This window comes from Lacerta agilis, chromosome 5 (assembly GCF_009819535.1).
Source record: "Lacerta agilis isolate rLacAgi1 chromosome 5, rLacAgi1.pri, whole genome shotgun sequence".
Taxonomy (NCBI): Eukaryota; Metazoa; Chordata; class Lepidosauria; order Squamata; family Lacertidae; genus Lacerta; species Lacerta agilis.
In genome coordinates this window covers 92,538,831-92,554,619 of record NC_046316.1, presented here as the reverse complement: position 1 = coordinate 92,554,619, position 15,789 = coordinate 92,538,831, and the positions used below count along the sequence as shown (strand labels likewise).

Below are 15,789 nucleotides of genomic sequence, written 5' to 3'. Positions count from 1 at the left end.
TCAAACATCTTTGTTTCAGTTAAGTACCTGAAGGAGTGACCAGCTATGGATCATGCTAGGAAAGCAATATTTAACATGGTAAGGATGATCAAACTGCATTATCAGGTTTACTCAAATAATAAAAATTCCCTGGCCAAAACCTTGATGCACCACTTAGTCCCTGTCTTTACATGTAGCTTGGTCTGCAAAAACTGTTCATAGAATCATAGAGTTGGAAGAGACCACAAGGGCCATCCAGTCCAACCCCCTGCCAAGCAGGAAACACCATCAAAGCATTCCAGCATGCAGAATTGGACCTGAATGGCACTCTTGATTATGGAGATGCTGTTCTGGCCTCCCAGGTGGTGCTAAGCTGTAGTTCCCACCTTTCCTGATGATTGGCCATGCAGGCTGGAGATAATGGGGACAGGAGTGCCCCTGGCTATTTACCCCACTTGGTCACAATGAACTGTAGATAGCCAGTTGTTCAATGGAAACAAGTATTTGTGCCTGTACATGCCTGAAGTAGCTCCTCAACTGCTGAGCTTAGATCTAAGCCCTCCCATGTAGATTGGTCCTTAGCCCTATAGACGCATGGGTTAATTATGACCAGTTATGAACGAGCAGGGTCATGTCTATGTAAATGCCTTGGACTGATGATGTCATGTTTGTTAATCTCATAAACCCAGATAGGTTTATGTTCTGCAGCATGTAACTTGAAAACCGAAAATACTGCATGCTGCCCTACCCCCAATTTTATTTTTAAGCCAAATATGTGAGTCCTTGCTTTGGATGTCATGTTGTTTTATATATTTGTGCCTCCTTTCCTTGATTCAGTCAAGATACACATTAGGGAAAGAACAGCCAAACTTACTTTTCCTATTCATATGTACCAGATTTTATTCCAATCTCGGATACTCAATTATTACAAATACCTAATTTGCAGCAAGGCTATTACATTAGCAGACTGCAGCAAAAGCAATCTTGAAAGATCAGCAAACTTGTTATGGCATAATTTTTTGTGAACTACATTCCTTTTCATAAGATGCTTCTGATGAAGTCAACCACAGCCTACAAACTCTTAGGCCATAATTAATGTGTTAGATTTTAAAGTGCCATAAAGCTGTTTTACACTCTAACATTAGCACTCTTCATTCACCTCTGATGAATTCTTTTTTCTTTGTAGTTTGGAGGAGAGCCCCTCTCATACACCCGCTTCAGTCTGTCTCGACAGCCAGATGGAGACAACAGTCATGTGGAAATGAAGCTCTCTGCTGAAGATGAGGAAGGTATTGAAAATGGAGGAATTGACCATCTTCATACCCGACCAATAAAACCAAGGAACAACAATCGACACCTCTGCTGTGTACTTACTGGGGCAGCTCTCCTTTTCCTTATAGGTAAGATGAATAGGTGAGAAGTACAGAGAAATTTGTTCTTTTTGTATCTTCCAAGGCACACTGAATAATGTGTTCCCTCCGGTAGGCTCAATTCAGCAGTGTTTCCTAGAAATAAACTTGGTATATTAAAAGTTAAAATGGTGCCACATGGGTATTAGATCTTCTAGGGAGGATTTACTTATGGGCATATACAGTAGTATCTGCATTACAGGAAAATAAAGGGGAGAAAATGATACAACAATGGTATCAAACCACAGGAATATTCATAAACTTTAAAAAACCCACCCTGATCTCTGCTGGAATTGTAAAAAAAAGGAAGAGGGGAATTTTATCCATTGGTGGTGCTCCTGTGATCATGCTAGAAGTTCCTCAGAATTTTGAATTTCTTGCGTTTGCATATGTAAAGCCAGCATCTACTCATCAACTATTTCAATTTGTAAAATTGAAATGCTATATGAAAGTCTGGTATCTTGGTTTTCAAACTTAATCCGTTCCAGAAGTCCATTCCAAAAGCAAGGTGTGCTTTCCCACAGAAAGTAATGCAAAATGGATTAATCCATTCCAGACTTTTAAAACAACCCCTAAAACAGCAATTTAACATGAATTTTTCTATTTAACGAGACCAGTGATCTGTAAAATGAAAGCAATAAACAATGTACTGCAGTCACACAATCAGTCAATCAGTAGCTGAACTGGGTTCCACACAATCACACACAAAAGGCAAAATAAATAGCAAAAAAAGACAGACCTCAGCGTAACACTCAAAATGGAAGCGTGGCACTCAAATCGTCAGCATAATACTCAAAACAGAAGCGTAACACTCAAAATGGAGCACGTATGGCTTCTGAAAAGTTCGCAAACTGGAACACTTGCGGGTTTGCAGTGTTTGGGTTCCAAGTTGTTTGAGAACCAAGATACCACTGTATTTGTGTATAGCATATTGCATTTTATTTTGTATTGGTTTTTGATTTGTAAACCACCTTGAGGTGTTGTTTTTGTTTAAGAAAGGTGGTATATAAACAAAGTACAATGAATAAATCTACACAAACAGGATTCCTAATTGGCTACCTGAGTTTCCGTGGAAGGATACAGGCAATGAAAAAATGTGAGGATGGTGTTGAACCATGTCATAGCTATCGATGTACACCCGAGTCTGATGATGACACACCTGAACCTGAGGAACCGGCACCTGAACCTGTGCTATACTGGGGTGACCTCAAAAGCAAGTTGTCAACCAGGCTGCGCTATGCAACTCTCGGAGATAAAATCGAGTAAGCTTCTTTAGAAACCTTCTAAAAAATCCTTTCTAAAAGAGCATTTCAGTAGACACAAAATAATGGCTGGCTGCAATGCTTGGCTTCTGGAAACATAACTTGACTGAAATACCTCTGTGTTCAGGCCAGTCTCTTCTGATGCTGGCAGTCCAGGAGATGAGAACCTAGCCAATGTCATTCATCAAGATTTTGAGAAATTCAAGTTGGATAAAGTCTGGAATGATGAGCACTACGTCAGGCTGCAGACCCCAGGGTATGTGCTGCTTCAGTTCTTCAGTATCAGAGCTCCTCTGGTCAGTCTCAAACAAAAGAGCTGATTCTATATGAAGCTGTCAACAAGGTGTCTGCAGTATAACTTGGTTGGCAGATCTGAGAATTTACCCAATGTGGGAACCCAAAACACAGGAAGTGAATATTCACATATTAGAAAAGGAGAACAGACTTCCTGTGTAGTAAGGTCCAGGTTCAAATTGATCTTAAGGCTGTAATTTCTGCTGTTGTCCTCCTGGTCCTAGGGTAGTGGTCACAGGGTTAGCCGTAACCAGTAAAAGCTAGCACATGCTTGCATTTCAAAGTTCCCCGAAGACTGATAGATGGTCCAGGATATGTGCAGCCCTTAGTTGTGTAACTGGGACTAAAAACATTTTAAAATTCTGTGTTAATGCTCTGATTGACTGCTATTTTTCTTTCTTAGATCTCAGAATGTAGTTTCCCTGGAAAATCCAAGTGAAGATTTGGAGATTCCTCAAGCTTATGTAGCATACAGTGAAAGTACAGCTGTTTCTGTAAGTTGGCTTGGCTTGTTAGGTACCTGAAGTTCTGCTTTCAACATAGTGGCATGCTAGTCTGTACATTAATTAAAACTTGCTTTGGCCAGTAAGCTGATTTGCGATTGTCTAGACCAGGCATCCCCAACCTTCGGCCCTCCAGATGTTTTGGACTACAATTCCCAATTCCCACCATCCCTGACCACTGGTCCTGTTACCTAGGGATCATGGGAGTTGTAGGCTAAAACATCTGGAGGGCCGCAGGTTGGGGATGCCTGGTCGAGACCTATGGCTCCCAAGGGGGGTAATTTGATTTTTGAGGGCAATTCGAGAATGAGTTATTAACAGTTAATGGCCTTTTAGGCTTGGGGTGGGGGCATCAGGATTTTAGAGATGCTTAGGTGGGGCATGGCAAAAAAAAACAACAACCGGTTTGGGAACCACTGGTCTAGACTTACAGTAACTCAGTATGTTACCTGGAAACAAAACTTCATCTTTAATGATACCCCGGGTTACGTAAGCGATCCGTTCCAGGTCGCGGTACGTTACATGGGCGTGCATAACATGAACGCATGAAAGAAAACAAAAAACCTGGAAGAAGCGTGATTTTAGCGCTTATGCGCATCTGGGGGTTGTGCGTGCTCCGGAAACACTTCCGGGTTGCGGGCGTTCGCAACTCAAACATCCGTAGCACGGGAGGTACGTAACCCGGGGTTCCACTGTATAAGTCAATGTCTAGCATGTAGAACACTAGTCCTAACTGTCCCATCCCTTCTCACGTCAAGAAGTGGATACAATCAAGGAAGATCTCCAGGCCTTAGGAAATATTCAAAGCACACTGTTACTCTTTCTGTTGGGCCAGGGGTTGGACCTTATGCTTTGCTTAGACAGTTGGTTTGGATACATTTTCTCAGTCATGCTGCCTGAGATGCTTTAAGATCTCTGGGGATGAAACAAGAACCGTTCTACATCATAGCTCAGGAAGGTCTTTCTAATGTGCAATTTTGTGGTCTGCTTGAAAGGAGATGCAGTAAGATTAGTTTGTCGCTTAATGGCTCTTTTATAGGGAAAACCTGTTTATGCCAACTATGGGCGCAATGAAGACTTCTATCAACTGCTGCAGAAAAATGTCGACTTAACTGGAACAGTGATCCTTATGAGAGCTGGAGAAATTGCTTTTTCTGAAAAAGTAAGTTTTCTGCTTTTAAGACAGGACCAGTAAAGATTCTGCCTGATAAAGGAATTTGTAGGGAGCCTGTGGTGGCTCTTCCAGTTCCCTGTTCAACTCCCATCTCTTTTGCATGTGTCATGAATGCTTAGGACTCACTAGCTGGCACTGTCTCCAGAATGGACATGCAACAGACACCATCCCCTGGGCCAAATTGAACTCTATGATCTACCTGGTGCTTCCCAGGTCATTCTTGTGCTCTGCAAAAAAAAGTCTAGCCACTACTTGATAAAAGCATATGTGCCACTATGACTGTGAAAGGACAAAAGCACAGAAAAATGACTACATGGTGGGCTGTAGAGCTTTTATAGCTACTGGGCAATGGTCACAATGGAATGGCTCTACTAATTGATCAGTTCAATTTAATATTTTACTGTTTGCTTTGGCACAATTTTGTTAGTAAATATGCTAAACGCTTCCTCCTAGGTGGCAAATGCCAAGAAGATGGGTGCTGTAGGAGTCTTGATATACCCAGATCCAGCTGACTATCCAGGCCTTGGAGACCACACTTCCCTATTTGGACATGTGAGTGGTTTCCTATACCTCCTTGGGTGAATGTGAGTGCCTCTTCTGCATGCCTCCTAGATGGATTCTGGAGCCTGCCTAGCACAGCAAATGAAAGACAAAGACAAATAGCTTCCTCGAGCAAACAGAGACATAATCCCACCCTTTTAACTTGTCAATGCCCTGAAATAGACCTGTTTGAACTGCTTTTTGGTCTCCATTTTTCATATAATTCTTTGATTTTACCTTGGCAGGCTCACCTTGGGACAGGAGATCCTTTTACTCCTGGATTTCCATCTTTCAACCATACTCAGTTTCCCCCAGTTGAATCCTCAGGCCTCCCACGCATTCCAGTACAAACCATTTCAAGATCTGCTGCAGAAAAAATATTCAGGTAAACATACTCTCCCCTCCCCTCAAGTTGAGCTAATCATAGTTAGTACCCTTTCTCAAGAGCCACTGTTAGCAGATTTAAGGATGGTATTCAGTTTTTAAAAACCCAAATCAGAGCAGCCAAAAAAAAAACCACCCTCTCCTTCAAAAACAGATGGAAGTTTACTGGATTAAAGCTGCTATAATGCCTGGCAAAAATGTGTTTGCCTGACACCTGAATGATAGCAATGCCACATATTCCTGACTAGGAATTCCTACAACATAGCAGCATTTTGGGGAGAGGGACAGCCTTCTTCCTGACAAGTTACTCCTTGCACTCTGCTAGGCAGAAGCTGTAATGCTCTATAGCTGATTGGAAGTAGGTGCCTCCCTATAGTCCAAAGCTGCTGACTGTGATGTGAGGAAGTTTTGTGCTTTCTAGGACTATCTCTACCAGTAGAAATAAACAGTATGTTAGGCCCAGTAAAGCTGCTTGCTGAATTCCTTTGGTGATTTAAATCGCCAAGAGTCCAGAATTTGGTTATTAGGACTGTCATTTCAGGAGGACCTTGGTAGGAGGCGCTGTGTGCTTCTAATAACTAGTTTTCTCTCTTTTTCAGCTCTATGAAAGGGCCAGACTGTCCAGATTCATGGAAAGGAAAACTTTCTGGTTGCAAGCTTCGGTCAGATTCTAATGGAAGAAATGTGACGCTGCGGGTGAACAATGAGCTTGTGGAAAAGAAAATCCTAAACATCTTCGGTGTGATCAAAGGCTTTGAGGATCAAGGTAAAAGCTTTGCCATTCTGTTGCAGGTGTAAAAGGGAAGGATTGGTGTTGCTTAGTTCATTTCTTAATATTTTGCGATTCAGATCTCCTTCATGGCATTGGGAAGGACCTTGATGGGCATTCGGCCCACTCCCTACTCTGCAAATGATCTACAGTCGTACCTCGGGTTGCGAACGCAGCAAACCCGGAAGTGTTTACTTCTGGGTTTTGCTGCACACACAGAAGCGCTCTGTGCGGTGTGCGCATGCGCAGAAGCGCGATATCACACTTCTGCCCATGCGCGATATCGCCACTCGGGTTACAGACTTTTTGGGGTGCGAAGGGCACCCTGGAACGAATCAGGTACGTAACCCGAGGTACCACTGTACAGAGATGCTGTGTGGGCAGCATGCCAAACTGCTTTCCCAGCCTTTGTTCAATAACAGAGCACGTTCCAGACTCCCAGGATGATGATACCTGTAATGGAAATACTGCAAGGTGACTAACATGAAGCAGCCTAGCAAGATGATCCATTGAATGCATTATCCCTGTTTGGTAGTGAAATAACTGACTAAGAGATACTGTAATGCATCCACACATTGTAGTTTGGTGCTGTTGAGCAGAAGGTTGAGCTGCATAATATACTAGGATAAAGGCATAGGCTAGTCCCCAAGTCTTCAGCTGAATTACTTGCAAGGCACTGGTGTGTACCATAACACAATGTTTGTGAAGCATACCCTTAGAGCCTCTATCAGAATCGCAGAATGGAGAACTAACGGTTGATCCCTGTCTTGCAGATCGGTATGTAATCATTGGAGCCCAGCGTGATTCCTGGGGGCCTGGAGTTGTAAAGGCTGGTGTAGGAACCGCCCTGCTTCTACAGCTTGCCAAAACACTCTCTGACATCGTGAAAATTGGTAAGGAGATTGGCACTGAGCATCTACAAAAGGGATTCTTTGGCATGAATATAGAGCTGGATACAGTAGCTGTCCCCTCTCCTCTTTGCAGATGGGTACAAGCCCCGCCGGAGTATTGTATTTGCCAGTTGGAGTGCTGGAGCCTTTGGAGCTGTCGGTGCCACAGAATGGCTGGAGGTAAGTTCGGCTCCAATGTATCGGTCAGTTCAGAACAGCCATATCATGCAAATAGCTAATTGCTGCTGTTTCCTTACTCTCTTCAGGGCTATTCCTCATCTCTCCACATGAAGGCGGTTGCGTATATCAACTTGGATGCAGCAGTTTCGGGTAATTGTCATTAAAGATTGCATGTGATAAAGGGCGTTCCCTGTAAATTTAATACTGTAAATGGGATTTGATGATTAAGTTGGATAATATAAATTGGATAAATGTGTACAACAGATTTGTCCAAAACAATCTTAAGAAGGGTGGGTGTCTTGCGTTACACGGGGGGAGGGGGAGGAAACGATCCTGGTCATTTTCTAGACCAGATCGGAGCAAAAGACTGAAGGCACTAAACTCTTGGTTTCTCTTTTGCCCATTGGACAAAAAACGCACTTTGAGGCTAAACTTCCCTTGGAGATCTTTGCCACTTCGATTTACTGAAATTCAGCCAGTTGGGGTGGGGGCTGTGGCCTTTAACAGTTCCCTAGAACTAACTTCCATAATAGCCTAAGAAGAGTTTGCTGGATCAGGCCAGTGTCCCAGCATCCTGTTCTTGCATTTTCTCCCATGTAGAGAAAATGCAGGTGGAAAAGACATTGGATGTTGTAAGATGAAAACCTACAAATGCTCCTGCTTCAACCTCATTATTATGGCAGCATCATGCAAAAGTCCTATGGGACATGAAGCTTGTCCCTTACAGTTATACCAGTTGCACCCTCCTTCCTTCCTTGAGGTATTAGTTAAGAAGCATTTTTGTTGTCGTTCAGTCGTGTCCGACTCTTCGTGACCCCATGGACCAGAGCACGCCAGGCACGCCTATCCTTCACTGCCTCTCGCAGTTTGGCCAAACTCATGTTAGTAGCTTTGAGAACACTGTCCAACCATCTCGTCCTCTGTCGTCCCCTTCTCCTTGTGCCCTCCATCTTTCCCAGCATCAGGGTCTTTTCTAGGGAGTCTTCTCTTCTCATGAGGTGGCCAAAGTACTGGAGCCTCAACTTCAGGATCTGTCCTTCTAGTGAGCACTCAGGGCTGATTTCTTTGAGAATAGATAGGTTTGATCTTCTTGCAGTCCATGGGACTCTCAAGAGTCTCCTCCAGCACCATAATTCAAAACCATCAATTCTTCGGTGATCAGCCTTCTTGATGGTCCAGCTCTCACTTCCGTACATTACTACTGGGAAGCATTTAGTGTCCTTGTTTCTTAGTTTTTTGCGAAAAGGAAAAAACTCAGCTTCCTTGCACCTGAGATGTGTAACTAGAGCTTGCAGGTAAACACCACCTCTCCACCCCAAAGGCTGATAATGATGATGTACTTTGTTGAAATTAAAATGGAAGTGAAGATGTATAGCCACAGTCCATCACAGTAGGCCCTGAACTTATGCTTTTAAATTGTGCCCCACAGGCTCAAGGGACTTCAGGTTCTCTGCCAGCCCCATGTTGAAAAGGTTGTTGGAAGATGCAGTCTCAGGAGTGAGTATCATCTCTTGAAAATTGCAGGCAGTGACCTGGAAGAAACTGAACCATAAACTTGGTACTGGGGCCATGTTCTGTTACCCCTCACAGAGGGTCTTGATCAGAAGCACAAGAAACACTCCAAAGCCATATGTATGAGTCTTGCTACCTCAATCAAGCTCTTTGATGGCAAAAGTGGCTGGGAATACCTGTTGACAACAAAGCATCCTTCAGAATTTTGCAGAACAATAGAGTCTTTAGACGAAGGGGTGGAAGACTGTACTTTATCTGGGGGAGGTTTTATTGAAATGTGCATCTTTTATTCACTTTTAGATTACTGTGTCGTCAACTGATCTTCGTTCCACTTTGGCCAGAAAAGAGTAAGTATCATTACAGAAGTGTGGCTGGAGTGGGAAATCCTTTTGGTCCTGATAGTATAACGACCTGTAGTAGCTGCTCTGTTCCATCCGCAGCAGATGGGCATCAGTTTTGCTTCTTCTGCTCATCTCCAAGGCTGCCTTGAGATCTGGCATAAAAAAAGATGTCAATTTACATCATCAGAACATTGGTTCTTACCTTGCCAGTGCTTTTTCTTGGGCAACAGGGCAGGCATCTGACAATAACTTGGTTGTCGAACACTTTGGTACTTGTACATTTCGGCTCCCGAATGATTGAAACCTGGAAGTGAATGTTCCGGTTTTTGAACTTCTTTTGGAAGCCGAATGTCTGATGGGGCTTCCACAATTGTTTCCGGCGCGCCTGCGCAATCGGAAGCTGTGCCTTGGTTTCCAAACGTTTTGGAAGTCAAACGAACTTCCGGGACGCTTTCTGTTCAAAAATCAAGGTACAACTGTACAAACTTCTGCAACCCAAAAAGCAAGAAATATGCTCTTACCAAGAGCTAGAAATGTGCTCTCAGCAAAAGCTGAACTGTGTGCGATGTGTATCATTCTGTGGTGCTTCCTGAGAATTGGAGCATAGGCACCGCCATGTATACCTTGCAGTGACCCATGTGACCTTGGGATTCTGTTTAGCTTTTCTATCCTCTGTTGAAGTATGAGACTCTCCGATGCTGAGCACAGCAGCTGAAAACTTCTCCTTTTGCAGGGTCCCGTTTCGTATTGATGACGCAGCCTTTCCTTTTCTGTCCTACTCTGGGATACCATCTATTTCATTCCACTTCTGTGATGTAAGTTGGTTAATGCTGTTCTGCTTTCCTAGCCCAAGCTCATCTATATGCTACCTCTTGAAAATTACCGAATAGCCACAGCAGGGCACAATACCTACTCTTGGGAGAATTTGACTGGAGCAGTCAATTATGCAGAAGGCCCATTCAGATTTTAAAATGTAAGCCAAATCATGGAGGCAGGTTGCAACCACCTCCTGAATTTGATCCTTCACTGGCTTGCTAATTGACAATAACCTGCACTGTTCTGTCTTCCAAATGTGGAAGACTTGCTAGGACAATGTGAAGTATTTCAAATGGATGAGAGAAACCATTTGGGAAGTGTAGAGCACTGGGCAAAGAATCTTACTCGGTTTACTTCTTGCAGGATGGGAAAGGGTATCGCTTCCTTGACACCCAATTAGACAATCTGGACAACCTGTTCAGGAGTTTCACCCCCATTGCTGAACTGGAAAATACAATCCGCAAAGCAGCTGAAATCGCTGGTCGTATAGCTCTGAGGATGACGCATGACCACGAACTGTACCTGGACTACGAGAGCTACAATAACAAGCTGCGTGACCTTATAGGGAAGATAGTTCCATACCGGAAAGAGATGCAGGTAGTGCAAAATACCAAGAGGTGCTGGGGAAGGGGGGCTTTGTTTCAGATTTGCATTGGCGTGCCTGGTCTTGCTGCAGCACTTGTGGTGTTCACAGTGGTTTCTGGCACTGGGTAGGGTTAATGGAGACAAATGTCTATAGGGATAGACATTCATCTATAGTGGATCAGTGGGGACCACCAACAGTGGGTTGCATTTTGAACTTATTTGGGCCCTAACAGGAGAGCTTGGGACACAGGTGGCGCTGTGGGTTAAACCACAGAGCCCTAGGGCTTGCTGATCAGAAGGTCAGCAGTTCGAGTCCCTGCTCCTGCCCACCTAGCAGTTCGAAAGCACGTCAAAGTGCAAGTAGATAAATAGGTACCGCTCCAGCGGGAAGGTAAACGGCGTTTCCACGCACTGCTCTGGTTCACCAGAAGCGGCTTAGTCATCCTGGCCACATGACCCAGAAGCTGTACTCCGGCTCCCTCGGCCAATAAAACGAGATGAGCGCAGCAACCCCAGAGTCGGACACAACTGGACCTAACGGTCAGGGGTCCCTTTACTAGTGTTCAGCACAGGTGAGGAGGATTCCCAAAGGAGCATAAGGGAGAAAATTGTTCTTTTACCACCCATTTCAAATATTGCATAAAATACTTGCCTACTGTCTTTGCTTGCAGAATATGGGCTTGGGCCAACAGTGGCTGATGGTTGCCCGTGGAGACTTCAACCGAGCTACAAGCACCCTCACACAAGATATCAGAAACACCGACCTCACCAACAAGGCTGCTTGTCGTGCTTTGAATGACAGGATCATGAAAGTGAGTTGTTTGCCTTCCTCCCCAAAGGTGTGAGAATCTTGAGGGAGCCTTTTCTGAGAGATTTTGTAAACCCTGGTGGAGTGAATAGCAGAAGAACCTGATGACCTGTTGGAATCTGATCAATCCCCTGTGCAAATTACAATGACAAGGCTAAGAGCCCGAATCCATGATAACCATAAGCTAGGAGTAGTCAACTCTGTACATCGTCCCTCTGATCTAATCAGCTAGTCTAGAATCCATAAATATTGGTCATCTTTCTTTACTATGTTGTACAATGTAGGTAGAAATATAGATATACTAGTGGTTTAAACCAGTTAAATTAACGGGCGCTAGAACAGGGCTCCCCCCACCCCGCTCCTCATCCCCATTTTCCCTGCCCTCGAAGCCCCCTCACAGGCCCTCAAGATGGGGAAAGAAAGTGGGCGGGGATCCCCGGAGGAGAGGTGTGGCCTCTCCGCGGCCACACCCACCATCACCTCCCTCTCGCTCCAGGCCAGCGGACGACGTTACTCCCTCTCACGCGGGGGGGGGGCTAAGCATTGCCGTTTTTGCCGGGCGGCACGCGGGATCCGCGGGCGGGGGACGCCTGTACTCTGGCATCTCTCCCCTGGACCGTTTCCTTGGCAACGGGGGATGGAAGCTGCGTCTCCCCCGGGAGCGGGAGAAAGGGCGGCAAGGCGAGAGCTGCCCACAAGCCCCGGCGCCGCGAGCTCCTCAGTGGCTGCAAGTCCCTGGCAGTGCGATGCCGCAGTGGCTGCTCAGTCTCCTGCTCTCTCCCGTTCCCAGCGCCGGCGCGTCCCAAAGTGTCTCTGCGTTCCAAGTCCCAACGGCTGTCCGTGGGGCACAAGTGCAATAGCGCAAACCCACGGACACAGGGACTGGACGCAGAGACACTTGGACTTTATTATATAGGATAAAAGAACACAAATTGTCACTGCATCTTTCTGTTGGTTTGCCTAAGAAGGTAGATTTCCGGGGGGCACTGAGTAATTTTTCTCCTGAAAATTAGGCGGTAGGTCAAATGTTGGGAACCTCTATTAGTGGATCTGTGCATATGCATTTTTACTTCAAAGACCAGAAGAACTGTCTAGAGTAGCTAGTAGTGTTTAGCTTTGTCTTGTGTCTAGAGACAAACACTTTGAACTGTGTGGGAAAGGAGTTTTTCCCTTACTTACCTAGAGACTCTGGAAAAAGCTCCTCTGCTGGAAGAGGGAAATGTCTGAAGACTCTGCTGGGGCTCCGCATACTCTGCTGGTTTCCACAAGCCACCAGCAATTCAGAGGGTGTTTCCACCTGTCAGGGTTGCCTAATCCCAGAGCTCTTTTTCACTTGTGCTTCTCTCCTCTTAAGGTGGAGTACAACTTCCTCTCCCCGTACGTCTCTCCAAAAGACACTCCTCTCCGGCACATCTTCTTTGGTTCTGGCTCCCACACTCTCCAGGTGATGCTGGACCACTTGGGTCTCTTGAAGACAAACAGGAGCGCCTTCAATGAAGATGTGTTCAAGAACCAGCTTGCTCTGGCAACCTGGACAATCCAGAGTGCTGCAAATGCCCTTTCTGGTGACATCTGGAACACAGACAATGAGTTCTGAGAAAGTTGAAAGCTAAAGTTAATTCTGAAGTACAGCAACAGGGAACCCCTTCCTTTTCAACCAGTAGCACATAACAAAAGTCCCCTTAGGCCTTCAGAGGATTTTTAGTTGTCCAGGCTGAAACTTGAGCAATTCCAAGCAAGTTAAAATGTCCTGACCCAGAGAACATAGATATATGTAGATTCACCTTTTAAAATGTGCTGGCCTCTCTAACCCAAAATTTGAGAGGGCTGATCTTGGACTGAGTAAAGCATTTCTTCCAAGGGATGCACACAAAGCAACCACAGCATTGAACTCATGAGAATTGTAAGGGCTCTTGGATTCTTGTGAATTCAACCTGACCTCCCAGACTCTTCTAAAGCAAAGTTGCCGTGTGACTTGTGAGCCTAAAAGCTCCCATGTCTTTAATCCTATTAGGAAGTATCTCCCCTGGGTACAGAAGCTCTTCCATAGACCCCTTGGCCTCTGGGATACAGCCAATACACCTTGACATAAGATCTGTCTAGCAGGGAATGAAAATGAAACCTTTCGCCTTCCCAATAGGAATTGAGAGAGTCCCAGGTGAAACTCCTGTGACTTGCTCCTTTCCGTACTAAGGAAGGCCAAGCCAAAGAAATGAAGGCTATAGTACCTTGAATGGTACTATTTTAAAATTAAAATAACCGTTCCCCCTACGAGGAGTCTGGTTGCACTCAAGCCCTTGCTGTGAGGCCTTTTCAGTAAACGAGAAGTCTCTTGGCCTAGTCTTAACTTGCAGCACTTGTTTGAGAGACTGACTCTGCAGACTTGGTATCGAGGTATTTATTTATTTATTTATCAGTGGCAGTGTTCACTATAAATGGTATTTGTTTTTTCTACAGAATATAATTATCGGAAGCAGTGACTTCCATAATTATGACAGTTATACTGTCGTTTTTGATAAAGCAGCATCTGCTAGTACAATCCAACCATGATAACTGGAATTTTTGCCACCAAGCCTTCAGTGGCCTGCAACAGCACCATCCCTTCGGAAGATTATTTGGGATTCCAGGGGGTAGGGACTTTGTTTCACCTCTTGGAGCAGGCAGTCCAAGCAGGTGAGGGGAAATCCCGGGAAGTGCTTTTCACTCTCAGAAGATAAGAGCAAAAGCTGTGAGATGCACCTTCTGCCTGACCCTTTCAATGAAAAGCTTCCTTTGACTGGGTGCAGCCAGTGTGTGATGGGGATTTCCTTTTGCTTCAGTAGATCTGGAGCCCCATCATTTGGGCTTTCCATCAGTCCTCTGACTACTGGTTGTGTTTAGGCTGATGCAAACCATTGCAGGCTTGTGTTGAGCTGTGCTTGAATCCAACAGCAGCTCTTGTGCAAAACTTCCAGCACTGCGATGTATCATGAGAACTTGGGTCACATTATCGGGAGCAGTGTCTCCCATAATGTTAAAGAACAAGGTAGTTTTTGCCTACCACAGTGTTGTATCGGAGGCAGTGACCTCCATATGTTGCACTAAGGGTGTCTTAATTATCGGGGACAGTGTTTCCCATAATTTTTTTGTAAGTGCTCACCATGCAATAACACCTGCAGAGCATGATCGTTAGTATCTAACATGTATATTCAAACATCTGCAACTGTCTGTCTTTGTCTGGTCTCGCTTTGTGCTGGATGCAATAACTAGTTTAGTGGCTCTTGCCACACTGTGAGCAAGGCCAGAGTAGTAATCGGCTGCCACAACTAGTTTTATATTGCTGAGAACCTTGGAGACAACTGAGCAGTGGGCTTTTGCTGACTCTTGGTGAAGCCTGACACTTCTTTCTCCTCTTCTTTTTTGCTCAAATCTACTTCTAAGACTTCAAGAAATGGCTGGATGAATGTATATAAGAGTTGCTTATGGCTATAAAGAAATTTGTGTTAAAATGTGGGTGTCAGTTGGGAATGCTTCAAGAGCTTGAGTGGATGATTCTGATCAGTTGCCTGCACTGAAATAACTGAATCTACTGTGATTGTTGCACTTCACTTTTTTTACTTGGCTTCTGGTACAAAAATCTGGTACAGACATCTGTGGGAACATCCCTTTAGATATTCCTCAACAGAAACAAGCTGCGTTTTCTGGCTCTCCAAAAACTCAGGCTGATAAAGATGCTTTCTATACTCTTCGTAAAGTGCTGCTTTTAAGGCTCTTTGCTTAAATGAGCAGCTTCCGCACACTGGGATTTCATGCTTTGTGCTGGAGAAAGCTGGATGAGCTGGGCACAAGGATGGAAAGTCATGTGTTCTTGTAAACTCTCTTCCACATTGTAGTTCTGTTTACCCCAACTTTACCCAACTTGGTAATGCCTGCAGCTCCAGGGACTCATGGGGATTGTAGTTTAAAAACAGCTGGAGGGCACCACCAGGTTGGTTAAAGCTGGTGTAGATAAAGTCAATTACATTTCAAACCTTTTGTGTGTGAGTGAAAAAAATCTAGCTTGGTAATTTCCCATGCGTGGTTTTCTTCCCTCCGTTTCATGAGGCCTGTGAATGCAGCCGGGTCATCCAAGTAGTAGCGGTCTTCCCATAGCGCTGCATGCATCTTGGGTGGGTAATAAAGCGTAGACATAGTTACTGGGGGGAAATTGAACTGAATCTCAAATATATAAGCTATGTGTATCTCTGAAATTTGTGCTTTGTGCTGTTGTGCTATGAGATTATTTAGAGTTGGGGGTTGTAATCTTGGTGTTATGGCTGATGAGAACTGCAAGACTTGACTGTCAATAAAGAACAAGGAAGAAT

General features: G+C 44.7%; 1 protein-coding gene across 1 annotated transcript in view; it reads left to right on the top strand.

Annotated features, from left to right (window-relative positions):
- The window catches only part of TFRC (transferrin receptor), a 22,232-nt gene extending 6,443 nt beyond the window's left edge, over positions 1-15,789 (top strand). The window contains exons 2-19 of the mRNA XM_033150905.1: positions 20-78; positions 1,166-1,379; positions 2,431-2,650; positions 2,778-2,906; positions 3,348-3,438; positions 4,487-4,609; positions 5,075-5,173; positions 5,407-5,546; positions 6,145-6,311; positions 7,088-7,207; positions 7,299-7,384; positions 7,471-7,534; positions 8,814-8,881; positions 9,197-9,243; positions 9,971-10,052; positions 10,417-10,650; positions 11,310-11,450; positions 12,801-15,789. Coding sequence (XP_033006796.1) covers positions 46-78; positions 1,166-1,379; positions 2,431-2,650; positions 2,778-2,906; positions 3,348-3,438; positions 4,487-4,609; positions 5,075-5,173; positions 5,407-5,546; positions 6,145-6,311; positions 7,088-7,207; positions 7,299-7,384; positions 7,471-7,534; positions 8,814-8,881; positions 9,197-9,243; positions 9,971-10,052; positions 10,417-10,650; positions 11,310-11,450; positions 12,801-13,043 — 2,301 coding nt within the window. The 5' untranslated portion in view covers positions 20-45 and the 3' untranslated portion in view covers positions 13,044-15,789. The remainder of the gene's footprint in view (positions 1-19; positions 79-1,165; positions 1,380-2,430; positions 2,651-2,777; positions 2,907-3,347; positions 3,439-4,486; positions 4,610-5,074; positions 5,174-5,406; positions 5,547-6,144; positions 6,312-7,087; positions 7,208-7,298; positions 7,385-7,470; positions 7,535-8,813; positions 8,882-9,196; positions 9,244-9,970; positions 10,053-10,416; positions 10,651-11,309; positions 11,451-12,800) is intronic.